This window comes from Pezoporus wallicus, unplaced genomic scaffold (genome assembly GCF_028554395.1).
Source record: "Pezoporus wallicus isolate ANWC-B61680 ecotype Strahan unplaced genomic scaffold, APGP_CSIRO_Pwel_v1 contig_13954, whole genome shotgun sequence".
NCBI classification, from domain to species: Eukaryota; Metazoa; Chordata; class Aves; order Psittaciformes; family Psittacidae; genus Pezoporus; species Pezoporus wallicus.
In genome coordinates this window covers 593,576-610,059 of record NW_026638000.1, presented here as the reverse complement: position 1 = coordinate 610,059, position 16,484 = coordinate 593,576, and the positions used below count along the sequence as shown (strand labels likewise).

General features: G+C 51.8%; 2 protein-coding genes across 4 annotated transcripts in view; both read right to left on the bottom strand.

Annotated features, from left to right (window-relative positions):
• The window catches only part of BNIP3 (BCL2 interacting protein 3), a 234,505-nt gene that overhangs the window by 137,020 nt on the left and 81,001 nt on the right, over positions 1-16,484 (bottom strand). The gene's annotated exons all lie outside the window — the stretch shown is intronic.
• The window catches only part of STK32C (serine/threonine kinase 32C), an 80,206-nt gene that overhangs the window by 25,720 nt on the left and 38,002 nt on the right, over positions 1-16,484 (bottom strand). The window contains exon 2 of one of the 2 annotated variants that reach the window (XM_057408653.1): positions 11,405-11,460. The exons of the other annotated variant lie outside the window; for it this stretch is intronic. Coding sequence (XP_057264636.1) covers positions 11,405-11,460 — 56 coding nt within the window. The remainder of the gene's footprint in view (positions 1-11,404; positions 11,461-16,484) is intronic. 2 annotated transcript variants of the gene reach the window in all.

Genomic DNA, 16,484 nt, shown 5'->3' with positions numbered 1-16,484 from the left:
CAGCAGCAATTTGCCACTTGTTACTGGCACCCTTTGTGCAACAGCTACGTACTCCTGGTTTCCATCAATGCCTCCTAATGCAGTAGGTATTCTATATAACACCCATCCAGTTTTTCAGGAAGCTTTTCCCAGCCAGTCAGAGAATGAAAATACTCATGGAAATACCCGGCATGTTGCAATTGACAATCATGGCTATTTCCTGACCACCAAACTCTGCAGCTGTGCCACACAGAAATGGCACATGAACAGAAATGAGAAGGCGCATAAACCAGCACGGAGGCCTCTGCAGACCCAGGTGGCTGGTGTGCAGCTCAGGGCAGCCAGACAGTGGGCAATGCGGTGGTCATGGAAGCAGGAGACTCCATCCACAATAAGAAATGCACTCCCATGGTCTCCCCAGCCCTCCACACAACCCTTCTGATCCACCTCTAAAGGTCTAGTCCACAACAACCAGCTTTTCCACATCCTCTTTTTGCCCGTCTCCAGAATCCATCAACACAGCTCACAGGGAAACAAGGCAAAGCACTACCTAATTCTGAGCAGACTGGGAAAGAGGGAATGACAAGGGAGAAGGCAGGCAGGAAGACTGAGAGGAATAAAAGCATATCCTGGGCTCATCAGTGGGAAAAAGCCTCCCTGGTAAGCCTGGCTCAGGAGAAGATGCTGTCCGTGGCAGATCTGGCCTCCGTGCAGCACATGACCGGTGCATGGCACAGGTGGCCAGTCTCTGGGACAGAATGGTGTCAAATCTGTCATAACAATCACTTCTATTGCCAATTGTGTGCCAGTTGCATCAGTTCCTGCTTGTGTTTCTCATGTTCCTTTTATCTTCACTATTAAGACACAGAAAATCTCAATTGCCTTTTCCTGGCTTTGGGGCAGCTCCTGTATCCACCCCAGGAAAACCAGAACAGACCCATACCCAGAACAGCTCTATGGGTACATGTCTGCATTACCATTACAAGACTACAATTACCATGAGATTCCCTGCCTGTGGCAGAGGCTGGAACTGAATGAGATTTAAGGCCCCTTCCAACACAAACCAGTCTGGGATACTGGGATTCTATGATTCAGATTTGTTTTACGCAGCGCACAGACACACCAGTAGGAAGTCATGAACTTCAGACTTCTTTAAACCCACAAGAAGAAATACACCATGTGAGGAAAAGGAGAGTCTCCTTCTGCAAACATCACTGAATTATATGAATTATAGAGGAACAAAAGGGGTGCACCCCATAATGCTCCGGATAAACCCAGACAATATTTACTTCAATAAACTATTATAAAAGCTCTTAGAGAACATTTGCTGTATCATGCTGATAGAGTCATCATTTCATAAGAACAAAGGTCACTGTTTCCTATCGTTTATGACGTTAAGTGGCTTGTAATTGGATTGTCCAACCATGAGCATTAACACAACATCCCAAACTCATAAACTGCAGCTTCCAAGGACCTGCAGATGACGCTGACATCCAATGTCGCTTCCATTTGATTGCTGCCAAGTCCTGGATCTGATGCTGAAACACCCCTGCTCCCGGTTCAGTTAGCTAGCTTGAGGGCTGGTGGTTGATGGCTTCTCAGAGCCAAGGAAAGATCAAAAGCTGGTCATATTAAACCACCAAGAAAGTTATAACTAACACTAGCAAAGCAGGGTGCATTGGTTTTACTCTAAACTGAGACTTCTTTCTGTCGGCCATGCAGAGCAGCAGCCGGTGCTGGCTGCCCAGCAGGCATCAAGCCTGGGTAAAGGCACTGCTAGAGGCAAGGCACAGCCCCTTGTGTTGACACAGTTGAACTGTGTCTCTTGAGGGTAATGATAGAAAAACAATGATCAGATTTCCCATTATTAATCTGACCGAGTGCCAAAATATTCTGCTCTTTGTCCTCACAGATGGATGAGAGATTACGGAACTCAGTAACACATTTAGGTCAGGTTGCCTGCACCAACCTGCTCTAGTGGAAGGCATCCTTGCCCATGGCAGGGGGCTGGGACTGGATGAGCTTTAAGGTCCATTCAACAAAAGCCAGTTTGGGATTCTGTGGTCCTTGGTTGCCGCAGCACCCAGCCCACGCTGCCCTCTCCTCCTGACACTGCTTTCCTTCAGAGTCCATGGAGTCCTGCAGGACCTGGAGATGCTGCTGCACCATCTCCTCCTCCCCTCAAAGACCTCAGCTCTGTGCCTCATTACCCTGTAATTAGAGTGGCCCTTCTGAACACGAGCACCAGTGCTTGATTTAGAGATATCTGCCACTCAGCAGACAGGGTATGTGAATCCACAGAAAGGTCTCCTTCATCAGAGCCCCTTGAATGAGATTGCATTTGTGCCTTAGGGGGGCAGTGTGGGGGACAATTATGTTGTTGGAATATTGGAAAACCTCACATGTAAGAGCCAGGGAGAACCTGAGCAGGGAACAGCTCTTTAGCCTTGATGCACACACGGGAATGCATGTGAGAAAGCATTTCTGCTGACGCAAGCCACGGGAAGCTTTCACTGCAGTGCTGGGCTCGTGGTTCACCTCAGGCCAGTGCTTCTGCCTGCAGACAGAGAGGAGCCCCTGCAGCGATGCTGAGAGCACACATCCCACAAAGCCAGGCACTGCATGTCCATCCATCCACCCATCACAGCTGCCACCGCCTGCTTCTCCATCCCAGTGCCCCGAGCACCAAGGCAGGGCTGGTCAGCTCCGAGGCTCCTCCTGCAGCACCCCTTGTGATGCTTCCCCTGGCATTTACAAGCTGTTGTACAGCCAAAGAGCAGTGATAGCAGAGAATGGAAAACAAAAGTAGTTCTACCTTCAGACCCAGGACACACAGCGTGGGTTCTGTCTGGAAGAAGAGGACCACAAACAAGAGCAAAAGGCCCAACCGAGTGCAGGCAGAGATAACGTGGTAAAGGTAAAGCAGGCAAAGAATACGGCAGAGATGTCCTAGGGGGTCCAGCCTGAGGTTCTGACCTGAGAGCTAGCGTGGGTTAGTCATAGAATCGCAGGATGGTTTGGGTTGAAGGGACCTTAAAGCTCACCCAGTCCCAACCAGAGACACCTTGCACTAGAGCAGCTTGCTCCAAGCCCCGTTCAGCTTGGCCTTGAACATTGCCAGGGATGGGGCAGCAACAACTAAATGTACGTTTGCAATAGTCACAAGTAATTGGAAAACCACCTTGTTTTTAACCATGAGAACACTCTGGACATTCCATCACAGGGACTTCACCGCCACTCTCATTTAGGGGGCTGGAGACAGCCATGGGACTCTGAGGGGTTTTGTGCAGGAGAAGGACGATGCCCCAGTGAAAACTCAGGTTGTGCCTCCGGCTCGCAGGAGAGCTGCACCCTCCGGGGAGCTGTTTTGCCTACGCTGTTTTACTGCTCAGAGCAAACAAGAACTCCATAGTCTTTACACAAACACGTTACGGTGAAGGTGTCTTATGGATTGGGTGTCTCAGTGTCTTCCCACTAACGACCTTCCCCCAAACTGCAGGAGGAAAGGAGCTATGCGCCTGTCCTGGGTGAGTTCAGGGCTGAGAAAGCCCCGAGGAAGGGCTGGGCTTGGGGAAGGCTGGGCTGCCTCAGAGGAACAGTAACTCCTTGACTGCTTTCAGGAATTACGGATCCACAGATCCCGGCTTTGCGGAGCAGAGCAAGCAGAGCAAGCAGATTCTTCAAACAGCAACGACATGGAGAGCAATGGACCGGCTCGAGAGAGTCCAGAGGAGGCCACGGAGAAGAGCAGGCTCCTTAAGGGGAGACCTTAGAGCAGTTCCAGTGCCTAAAGGGGCTCCAGGAAACCTGGAGAAGGGCACATCCACCAGGGCCATGGAACTCAGCACCATTGGCACAGCAGCACTGCCTGGCTGCCAACCTCCAGTCTGCAGGGGTTGGGTTAATGCTGCACTTCCAAACACAAACATCCCTTTCCCTTCTCATTTCATGCGAGCTTTTTTAAAAAGAAAAATATATATAAAATTTTATAAGCTTAAAAACCATTTTATACTTCCTGTTTGCTTTTTACTTCATTTTGTGCAGTTAAGAGGCAGTAATGGAAGGAAAAACACAGGAAAAGCCCCAAAACAGCTCTTCTGGAAGTAGATACCAGGGGCAGGCAGTATGCCACCCCAGTGGTCAACAAAATCAAAGAATGAGAGCAATACAGGGGAAAGGAAATGGGCAAGAGGATCACCCAGCACCCCTTGTTCTTCCCCCTTCCATCACTCACCACCATCACAACTCCTAGTGACAGTTTAGCATGCCCCAACTACAACACACCGATAGCGCTGGCACGTCCCGAGGTCTCACCACTGGAGCTGTGACAATTTCAATCACTGCATCCCGTGGGGACGCTGGGACCGGAGCTGTGTCCATGCACTGCCTGCCCCGCTGTGGGGTGGAACTGGGATGTCACAGCCAGACCTGCTCCCCCCTGCAGCCCAGGGCTCCGGCGCTCCCGAGGAGCACGATCACCGCAGGAGGGATCCAGCTGCCGGCCGTGCTCATGGCTTCATGAATCAAACATCAGAGTCTGCTTTCCCAACAAAACAGTGCTATCGGTTTCTTTTCCTCACACTCACCCCTATGGACCTGTAGCAGCGTTGGCTGCTTTCAGCCAGATCTTACAGAGGGGTGGACATCCCAGAGGTGCACGAGTTCCGCTTGTGAAAGTCAATCAGACAACACAAAAAACAAAGATCCAGAAGGAGGGAAAGGCTCCACCATTAATTACACTGCATTATTAGACACCAGGGAGTCCCCATGGATCCATCACACCAAATCAGGCTCCACTGCTACGCATGAGTTAGTTGAGACAAGCTTTGTTCTGGCAACGGGACACAAGATCCTCTTGGTGCTGGTGCACTTTGAGAGCAAAAAGATGACTTGACGAGAGAAAACAACAGAGCTTCAAGAGGAGTACAGCGGCACTGTGCCCAACAGCTCTGTGAGCACAAGGCAGAGCATGTCTACAAAGTGTGTGGGAGCCACCAAATGAAAACATCTTCTGGGCTGTTTTGTAGTAGATGAAGGAGAGAGGCTGGTTCCTAGAACCCCAGCCTGGTTGGTGTTGGAAGGGACCTCAAAGCTCCTCCAGCTCCAACCCCTGCCACGGGCAGGGACCCCTTCCACTGGAGCAGCTTGCTCCAAGCCCCTGTGTCCAACCTGGCCTTGAGCACTGCCAGGGATGGGGCAGCCACAGCTTCTCTGGGCACCCTGTGCCAGCGCCTCAGCACCCTCACAGGGAAGAGCTTCTGCCTAAGAGCTCATCTCAGTCTCCCCTCGGGCAGGTTCAAGCCATTCCCCTTGGCCTGTCCCTACATCCCTTGTCCCAAGCCCCTCTCCAGCTTTCCTGCAGCCCCTTCAGGCACTGGAGCTGCTCTCAGGTCTCCCCTCCAGGAGCCTTCTCTTCTCCAGGCTGCCCCAGCCCAGCTCTCAGCCAGCTGTTACCCCTGGCTGTGCATTAAGCCCTGCCCCGCACTCCTCAATTCCCATGGCACAAGCAGCGAGCTCTGCCTGTCCCCACGGCTCAGGAGGGGGAAGGAGCTGGGTGAGCAGGGCCGTGTGGTCGTGACTCCAGAGGTGTCACAGTGCTCAGAACAGCATCCGTGCCCTGCGGGGAGGCTTCAGCAGAGCACGCAGGAGATTCCCCCGACACGAGATGCGGTGAATCAGGGGCCAGGCTGCGCGAGCTCAGGGCTTGGGAATAAGCAGCACATTGAAATGCCGCAGCTCGCAGCCAGGCTCCCGCTTCCTCCAAGCTCCTGACGACTGGGAACCAGCAGGCTCCATGACTCAGGAGGGACAGAGCCCGCTGAGCAACACAGCGAGAGCCTGCGTAGTGAGCGGGGGAGCCGGGGACACAGAGCAAAGCCACCCCCTCAGCACACAGCTCCTGGGTGCTGCCACGGGTGCGTGCCCCTCCGCAGCCTCCCCTTGTGCCTCCCCATCGCCCCGCTGGGCTCCGCGCCATGTCCCACCCGTGCACGGAGACCTGCAGGGCCGGCCGCAGGCCAGCAGTGGGGTTTGGGCGGAGGAAGGCGCTTCCACCCTCCGCTCCCACGCTGCTTTACTGTCCGCAGCCTCCAGCTGCTGGAGTGCGTCTCACCTCCCACCCCACAGCGTGACTCATCCACAGGGAATGACAAAGCCCCCGGCAGTCTCTAATGCACATGTTAATAAGGCACTGGGTATATAATTGTAACGGAGGTGGGCAGCTTTTTACTATAAATCACTGCCTCATGAAGCCTGATCCTGCAGCAACCCCAAACAGGTCCCTGCGGGGGTGCGCAGCGTCGTGTCCCAAGGCTCCCTCCACCTGAAGTCACCGCTCACACCGCCGCTCGAGATCATTCAGCAGCGTCTTGTGCTCTGTAGCTGCACTGCTGCTGCCCCCAGCCCAGGCCCTGCACAGGGAAGCGCTGCTGGACCACACCATCACCTCAGCTTGTCGTTCTCTGCCATTCCCTCCTATGGCTTTTCCCAGTGACAGCTTAGCAACACCCAGGGAAGGAAGAACATCAGCAAACAGTACCCAGGAGGTTGTATCGGAGGGAGCATCACCCTCCCTGTGCTCTGCGCTTCCGCACGCACCCGCTGGCAGAGAAGGGTTTGGGCAGGTGCCCTCCCCAGCCAGGGAGCTGCTCCCGTGCCTCACGCTACGGTGAAACACGTCCTCCACATCACCACTGCCTGTTACCGCATCCCACAGAGCGCCCCGTGCAGCTCTGGGAGCCACGCAGGGTGGTGCAAGGCCTTCCCTTCATCCAGGCTGGGGCCACATCCTGGAACCTCACCAGGCAGGGCTGGGCGGTCAAACAGCAGAGACTGCAGACCCGTGGGCACCCCTCGCCTGGCTGCCCCCTCCCAGCTGCCCACAGTGCTCTTGGAAAAGCAAACCCATGCTCACCTCTGGAGCCTCCTGACCTCAGTGCAGGTCCTTCTGCTGCCACCCGAACCAGCGTCGGGGCTGGCAGCAGCGTGTGAAGGAGTGACAGGGCCCATGTCCAGGGAGGATGCGTCTGGGGACCCTGCCTGTGCTCTGTCAGACCCTCGACCTCACACGGGCTCCAGCTCAGCAATGGAAAACACAGGGCAGAAAATACCTCTGATATCAAAGGATTACGTGTCTGGCCTTTCTTTTCGGAGAAAAATCCAACATTTATAAAGCTGGGAAAAAGGCTCAAGTTGTGCTATCAGAGAGGGGCTCTGCTGAGACCGGACTTCAAGGGAATTGTATTTGTAGTGTATGTGCCGGGCGGGCATGTCTGACCTTTACAGAATGGATTAAGGCTTTCAGCACCCAGCCTGGGCTGTGTGAGCGACTCAGGCAGCACACCCAGACATCACAGTGCTTGTGCAGAGCAAACCCAGACAAGCACGAGATAGGGAAGGGTCAGGAGGATCTGCCCCAGGAGCAGGGACCCCCCTGCACCCCGAGCAGGGACAGCTCCACTGCCTGCCATGCTGAGATGAGATGAGATGAGATGAGATGAGATGAGATGAGATGAGATGAGATGAGATGAGCTGACTGCAGCCCTGCCCTGGGCAGCCTGTTCCAATGCCTGAGCATCCTCTGGGGCAGGAATTGTTCCTCAGCTCCATCTAAACCTGCCCTGGGGCAGCTTGAGGCCGTTTCCTCTTGTCCCATCCCTTGTTCCTTGGGAGCAGAGCCCAGCCCCTCCTGGCTCCATCCTCCTGTCAGGCACTTGTAGGGAGCCATCAGGTCCCCCCTGAGCCTTCTCTTCTCCAGACTGAACCCCCCAGGTCCCTCAGCCATTCCCCATCACACTTGTGCTCCAGTCAATACCTGACTACCATAAAACCCTCTTTGGTTGCCTTGAACCTCCCCAGGTCCTACTAAAACTTCACAAATTACTTAAAATAAAGAAAAAAAAGACAAAGATGTTACTGAAAGCAACACACACACACACCTAGCCCCTAGGCACTGCCCGCATGGGCCCACCCACCCTGAGACATGTTTGTTTGCTCTGGAAAACACCACGTTGCTGCTCATTCCAACCCCCATCCACTGGCTTAATCCCCTATTTCCAACAGTATAAACCACTTCACAGCACTGAAGTGGAAATAATGAGTTCCCATAACCTTATCCAGTTCTTTACCCCTTGGAATAGGTGACGGTGGCTGATTTGAGGGAGAATCAGAAGGAAACCCAAGTGGGAGGAGGATTACGGGAGCGAACACGCTTGGGCTGCCTCCTGGTTCAAATGGAGGAAGACTGCAGCCAGGAGAGCTCAATTTTTAGGAAGGGAGATGTCAGGATTCTTGCAATGCAATCAATGCCTTCCAGGATTCCCAGGTCTCACCATGTCTCTCGTGAAGCATAATGCAGCTCGGAGTGGTTCCCGTTACACAAATTGCATCACATTCTGGAACCCATGTTCTAGGGACAGGCCAAGGGGAATGGCTTGAACCTGCCCGAGGGGAGACTGAGATGAGCTCTTAGGCAGAAGCTCTTCCCTGGGAGGGTGCTGAGGCGCTGGCACAGGGTGCCCAGAGAAGCTGTGGCTGCCCCATCCCTGGCAGTGCTCAAGACCAGGTTGGACACAGGGGCTTGGAGCAAGCTGCTCTAGTGGAAGGGGTCCCTGCCCATGGCAGGGGTTGGAGCTGGGGGAGCTTTAAGGTCCCTTCCAACACAAACCAAGCTGGGATTCTATGAACCCTCTCTTGGCTGCTGCTCCTTGGGTAACAGCAACAGAACAGCAATAGCCTCAGTAACTGCTGCTGCTTGAAAAGGAGTCTGTGCCACAGGACAAATGTAATGCTCCTATGAAAATACTGAAAATCAAATAACATTACCTCTAATATGGATGGAAAATATTACCCATTTGCCAATTTGAGTAAACATGGAATTAAACATGACGTTCATTTGATTAATAGTATCTTCAAGTTGATTAAACCCATCTCTAGGAAACAGAAATGGGTTTGGTTTTGCAGACCTGCGAGAGCCACAGCTCCAGGCTCCCCGGCCTCTTCAAAAGCAATTCCTGAGTTCCTGGTTCCTTCCTTTGGTAGGGTTCCTGTGCTCAGGAACACACAGCCTGTCCTGAGGGGAAAGCAAATGCCTTGCCCAAAGCTACCCAGCAGTGTTGGTGCTGCCTCCCATCACCACGAGATCACACAGCACACCAGACTTCCCAGGTCACTCACTGCGCAGTGAGACCTGCATCCCCACTTTGAGATGGACTGGATAGCGGCTCCTCAACTCCTTCCTCACTGTGGGCAGATGGTGCTTGAATCAACCAAAGCAACCAAATCACTCATACATTTCAAACCCCAGTTTCCAGGTAGGAAGATCTACATTTTCTGTAATTAAATGCGAGTTGTAAATGACTTTGTAAATGCAAAAAGCTTTTCTTAGCATCAAAGGAAATTTAGCATATTGACATAATTATCCAGAAAGATGACAGATGAATCACTGCAGCATTTTGTTGAAAGTGTATATACAATTCTGATGCCTGATAGACTGCTATGTGCCAGACTTAACCTTTCTTTAGCATAAACAGAGAAGGAAGCAGCCATGAGGAGCAGCTCTCTTCAAAGCCAAAAAGGCCCTGCCCTGGGACAGGAATATCTTTTTCCCCATTTCATGTTCTGAGCAGAATTAATTTTCCATCCCCAAGTGCTGCTGCTCAACAGAATAAATCCTCTTTGGCAAGTTTACATTCAGAACTATGAGTATTCTCATATGAGCTCCCAAAATACTGTTGGCTGCTATTCTGTAGCGAGGTTTTGGTTTAGGTTTTGGTCCTCAATGATGAGCAGAAGTCACAAAACCCTGAGAGCTCCTATCCTGGCCAGGGCTGTCTGGGGAGACCTTCCTCTGCTGTTTGCCTTTTATCTTTACAGCACTACCCTAAGGAAGGGTCTGAGCTTGTATTTAACCATTCTGCATCATCTGTTATAACCTCAGGAACCCCACAGAGCTCTGCTGCCAGCTTTTGCCTTTTCTTCCTCGAGACATGGCTGCAAACACGGGTGACTGCTCAAACCCTGCTCATCAAGGCTTGCACACTGCCCAGCGTTCCATGTTCACCAGCCGTGGCAGCCCCACATGGACTCACAACAAAGCCAGGCAGGAATTAGCATGGGAGAGTGCCCCAAGCACATCAGAACAGTGTGAAAGATACCTCGGTGCTCGGCAGTTAGCTGAGGCTGTGACAGAACATCTCCACCAGCAAGCAGTGCTAAGGACAGCGCTGTGACTAACAGTGTCCACTCGCTCCACTCTGAAAGCTGGACTCTACCTCATCAACACTGCGGCTGGATTGTGTGCTGGCGCTGTTCCTCACGACTGATGCCACGTCTGAAGTATCTAAAACGAGGATTTCAGAGCTTCTGCCTAAGAGCTCATCTCAGTCTCCCCTCGGGCAGGTTAAAGCCATTCCCCTTGGCCTGTCCCTACATCCCTTGTCCCAAGCCCCTCTCCAGCTTTCCTGCAGCCCCTTCAGGCACTGGAGCTGCTCTCACGTCTCCCCTTCAGGAGCCTTCTCTTCTCCAGGCTGCCCCAGCCCAGCTCTCTCAGCCTGGCTCCAGAGCAGAGGTGATTTCAGAACAAAATGATCTCCGGCTTACGCAGTGAAACCTCCAGCTGAAGCGTTTTCACCCCCCTCACTCGCTGTTCCTGCCGACCCAGCACATCACATCCCAGGTGAAACACAATCTCCACAAGAAAACTACAGAACAGCACCGGGGCAGTGAAGTCGCACACACGTGCAAGAACACAGCACATGCACACGCACACACTGGACTTGGTGCTTGCAGTGCACGCAAATGGTGTAAAATGTCACGACAGAAGCAGCAAAGAGCTATTGACACAGGACCGAGTAAGAGCCACTGAAAAAGCGTGTAAGAGAGGCCTAGAGCTAGGAAACTGAGCAGTAACAGATTTCCAGAGCTCTCCAGCTTTTTGATCATCACCTCCCACCTTCTCCCACATGCTTGGCAAAAAACCCTTGTTAAAAATAAACAACAAAACCTCTCAGCATAACTCATTTCTGATGGGGAAAACAGCCCAGGGCTTCAGAGAGCCCTCCAGACCCCATCGTGCCAGCTCAGTCCCTCACCCAGCACAACTCCCTACGCCCTCCTGACTTACTGGCCCCCCTCACAAGCCATCAGCCCTCCCAGGAAGCAGAGAACACGATGAGTGTGTGCTGTGAAATGGCCCCAGTTGTGCTGTAGTTCCAAATACACCTGTTTCACCAAGATGCCAAGAAATAAAGTAATGCCAAACGGCAGCAAGGTGTTTCCTGAACACATTCTTCCTGTGTTTGCTGAGCAGTCATGATACAGCAATGAAAGTGGCCTATTTCAGCACCGTTCCTGTGGCAGCAAGTATGCAACAGCAGACATCTGATACAACATACAAGCAAACCGAGGACCGAGGGTCCAAGCCTACCTTGCCAAAGCTTCCCTTCCCAATCGCCCGGAGAATCTGGAAGTGGTCAAAGTTCACTACAAGGTAAAGAAAAAAGAATTGACATTTGTAAATGCTTTAGTGCAAAGAGCTTACATTCAGAAAGAAGACAAGGAGACAATCGAAGAGCGTTGGTCAACCTTCAAGTCACCGCCTCCTGGGGAAGGTGATGGCCAGCAGTCGGTTTGCTTTCAAATCTCGTTACCTGCTTGTAGTAGCTAGAAAAGGGGTTGAACTGGATTACTAAAGAACTGGTTTAGCACAAGTTAAAATGCAGCTTTGGCCTGTGTTGATACAGGAGGAGTCCCACAGATATGCCATAAGCACATGAGCCAACTCAGAGCATGGCCGAGAGCAGAACACAAGCGCCCGGATCCATACAGCTTCACACTCAACATCCCAGGGGTTTGGCACTGGGGCATTCCAAAGGATAACACTTAGAGGATGACAAGACAATTAGCAACAACAAGAGAGGTCGGTGCAGCGATAACCCTTCAGTTAGTGCCGTGATCAGCCGCGCTGCAAATGAAATTACTTTTGCTAAACTATTGCTGTGATCTAATCTAACCTCAGCCTTCTGTAAACAAAAAAGATATAACCATAGAACCCCAGCCTGGTTTGTGTTGGAAGGGAGCTCAAAGCTCCGCCAGTTCCAACCCCTGCCACGGGCGGGGACCCCTTCCACTAGAGCAGCTTGCTCCAAGCCCCTGTGTCCAACCTGGCCTTGAGCACTGCCAGGGATGGGGCAGCCACAGCTTCTCTGGGCACCCTGTGCCAGCGCCTCAGCACCCTCACAGGAAAAATGCAGGTCTGTTTATACCACTAATGGAATAACCCTCATTGCCACACAGGGAGTGCCTCACAGACAAACAAACAAACAAACACTCCCACAAAAGCCGGGGTACCGGTCACACCATTACCCCCTCTTTACAAATTGCCTCTTTCTGTCTCAATTCCTTGATACCCTCAGAGCTCAGGAAGCTGCACGCTGCAAACAGAGCCCATGGCACACACTGCACTCTGGGGCTGGCTGCAGCACAAGCACTGCGCTCCCAAAGAGGCCAGAGGTGCTGAGGAGGAGCTCCCCAGCGGCCTGAGCTGCACCCTGCTCATCCTTGGCATTCCCACCACAAGATCCTGACATGCAAGGGGACCCTCAGCATTTCCTCCCCAGAAGGCTGGATGAAGAGAAATGCGGGGCACGGGTTTGGGGACCTGCAGCAAGAACGAAGCATGAGGTGCTCAACAGCGAGCACTGAACCCGTGTCTGACTGGCAGCGGAGACCAGGATCACACAGGAAGAGCGGGAGCAAAGAATTCACCATAAATATTCCGAATCCCACTCGCAGATCTTAAATAAATGCACATCTGTCATCTCTGAGGATGAATCAAAAGCTCACGCATGCCCGTGGAGTTCCTATTACCCTTTTGTGCTAGGCTGATATCCAAAATATTGTTATTGTCGCTTTTGTGGGACATTTTCTGCAGGAGAACTCAGAAAACTTTGCCAAATTAATTGAAAACAGAGTCTGGGCCAGCTCTTACCACATATCTGCCTGCGCTCCCAGCCCACTCCACACTCCACAAGTGATGCTGAAGGGCAGATGCACCATCTCCTCCTCAACGATGCTGCAGGAGACTCCATGAAAGATTCATTAGAGAACCCAATGCCGCCCCATCCTGACAGCCCCTGTGCCTCCAAAGGGCTCAGCTACATGGGTGGTGTCATCTCCTTATCACACCCCTTCTTTCCCTCTGCTCCTTTCTACTCTGCTCTGGTGAGACCCCACTGGCAGCACTGTGCCTAGTTCTGGTGTCCTCAGCACAAGAGGGACGTGGAGCTGTTGGAGTGAGGCCAGAGGAGGCCATGGAGATGCTGCGAGGGCTGGAGCAGCTCTGCTCTGGAGCCAGGCTGAGAGAGCTGGGCTGGGGCAGCCTGGAGAAGAGAAGGCTCCTGAAGGGGAGACCTGAGAGCAGCTCCAGTGCCTGAAGGGGCTGCAGGAAAGCTGGAGAGGGGCTTGGGACAAGGGATGTAGGGACAGGCCAAGGGGAATGGCTTTAACCTGCCCGAGGGGAGACTGAGATGAGCTCTTAGGCAGAAGCTCTTCCCTGGGAGGGTGCTGAGGCGCTGGCACAGGGTGCCCAGAGAAGCTGTGGCTGCCCCATCCCTGGCAGTGCTCAAGGCCAGGTTGGACACAGGGGCTTGGAAATTTAAGGTCCTTTCCAACCCAAACCATTCTATGATTTTACTGAGGTTTTTCCCTACCACCCCTCTTAGGGAGCCTGTAGTGACTGCAGCAATGCAAAGCTGCGACTGCATCGTGCTCATATTCTCTCTCAGATCCAAACTGCTCTCACACAACACACAATGCTGAAGCATCTGGGGCAACAGATCCAGGCTTCTTCACGTGCTAACAAATCAATTAACTGAGCTTCTGTCACTCAGAACCACTCAAAGAGGAAACCCAGCACAGTGACAGCGCTCTCTTGGCAGTGAAACCCTTGGGAGCACTCATGCTCTGTGATCACTCTGGGAGGACGGCTCCTGACAGTTCCTCAGTACAATGTTTGGAATATTGTGTAAAAAAAGCACTGCCACTAAGAAAACAAACCCCAAAGTGTCATTGCCATGTCTCCATGGCTACGACTGCTCTAGAAAGCACGCTCCAGGCAGCAGGCAAGAAATCCAGATACGAAAAGTCACCTTGAACCTGTCAGTGAAGATGTCACTTCCAGCAAGTTAAATCCAGGGTTCTGCCCTTTGAGGCTCAGCTGGTGTCAGAAACAGGCACTGGCTGCTTTCAGTTTCATTATTTTCTTCAGGAACGAGTGAGCAATCCCATTAAAGCAGCAAACCTCAGCACTTGGGGAAGTTGATCACAGCAGCAGCACGTTGCTCTTGTGTTCGGCACGCTGGATTTCTACGGATGACAACGTACCACTACAGAATACGTGATGATCACAGAGACAGGAACCTGAACGTGCCTGGAACAGCTACTTGTGATCTGAGGCCGCGCTCCCTGCGAGCTGACAGGACAAAGCTGCCCTTCACCCGCTGCTGCAAGAGCTGATGATGTGGGGGTGGCTGGTCCTGAGGCACCCCTGGAGGACTCATGACACTCACTGCCAGTGAATAGAAGATGAGGCAGCCAAGGCCCCAAGCCTGCCAGGGTTTAAGAGGCATTTGGACAATGGCCTTAATAACATGCTTTAACTTGGTCAGCCCTGAAGGACTGGATGACCATTGGAGGTCTCTTCTAACTCCAACTGAAATATTCTGTTCTATTCTGTTCTGTTCTACTTTGCTTCTATCCTACTCTACCTTACCTTATCTTAGTCTAGTCTATTCTGTTCTATTCTGTTACTATTCTATTCTATTCCTATTCCACCCTATACTTAGTGACATGGTTTAGTGGGGCCTTGGCAGCCCCAGGGCAACAGCTGGACTTGACCTTACAGGTCTTTTTCAACCTGGCTGATTCTGTGATCCTATCCTATCCTATCCTAAGCCCACCTGCAATGTGCGGACAAAAGGGATTGTGGCACCACAGCAAAGGACGTCGACTTCTTGGTCACATCCCAACCCGATGCCGATGCCATGTGCTGTGTGTGCCCGATGGGTACTTCGCTAGCTCCTTGTGACAAAACTACACTAATGACTCCTACTGACTCCTTTAACGCTTGTTATCAATATGGCACCTCTGCAGGTAAGTGGGGCTGCTGGACATACAATGGTATTTGCCATGAGAGAAACATGCCTCTTCCTGACTCTCCCCGGTACCAAGTGACCAGCCATGAACCACAAAAAGAGATGAACACCATGACCTGGATTTGCTCAGTTTGGCATGTTCTTGTCCTCCATCTCCAGCACTGCATGACAAGCAGGGGCATGCAGGACCTCAGCGAACCTCACGCAGCCCAGTCCAGCCCACTTCACAAGAGAGGACCAGGTGCTGCACTGCATCCCTGTAATTAAGACGTCATTGTAGTCACAAAATGTACTCTGTGATAAAGCTTCCATTCTCCAGTGAAATAAAGGGAATGAAGAACATGTTTCTCTGCAAAAATTCCTTCTGCAGAAGGACGCCTCAACGTGAGATGCAAAAAAATGAAGGGTTTGTCTTTATTATCTCAAATTTGTGAGTGTTTTCATTATTTTTGCTGTTTATTCTACATTTCTATGCAAGCTACCTAAAAGTATGGCAAGACGAAAGTACCATGAAACTTCAGATACACAGTGGACACCCAGTGAGGGCTCACACTCAGGACTTGGTATCAGTGTTCAACAGCAGGAAAACAATGGGTGCAGTTAGTAAACCTGGTATCCACTCTCCTCAGATCTTGGGAAAACAGAGAATTAAAAGTCACATTTCAAGGATTAAGTCAACCTTTCACTATTTATCTGCACATTTTCCAGCGTTATGGATAAAAAAAGGAAAGTTTTAACTCCAAGAATGACTTTCTACAATGGTGAAGACCTAATAAATTCTTTCCTGAGGCTTGTAACAGCAAGTCTGTAGGGCTAGTACAACATGATCAGCTTCCTCTTTCTATCAATGTATTTCTATATGTTGGCATAATTAATAACATTTGTCAACCTATTACATTACTGCAGCTTAGCTCGGGAAGAAAGCACCATGGTAATTGATGTTGAAGCATTAATGTGGCCACGGTAACCACAAGTTCACTGCCACAGAACGCCCAGAGCTTCAGCTCACAGAAAAGCGAGTTACAGCTGAGACCGAGGATCACCACACACATCGATCCCAGCCGGAAGGAGCGGCCGCTTCTGCACGCGTCAGGTGGTGGATGGGCAGAAGCTCTTCCCTGTGAGGGTGCTGAGGCGCTGGCACAGGGTGCCCAGAGAAGCTGTGGCTGCCCCATCCCTGGCAGTGCTCAAGGCCAGGTTGGACACAGGGGCTTGGAGCAAGGTGCTCCAGTGGAAGGGGTCCCTGCCTGTGGCAGGGGTTGGAGCTGGAGGAGCTTTGAGGTTCCTTCCAACACAAACCAGGCTGGGAGCCTGTGATCCAATGATTTGACAGAGAGAAGAAGCAAAGAGCAA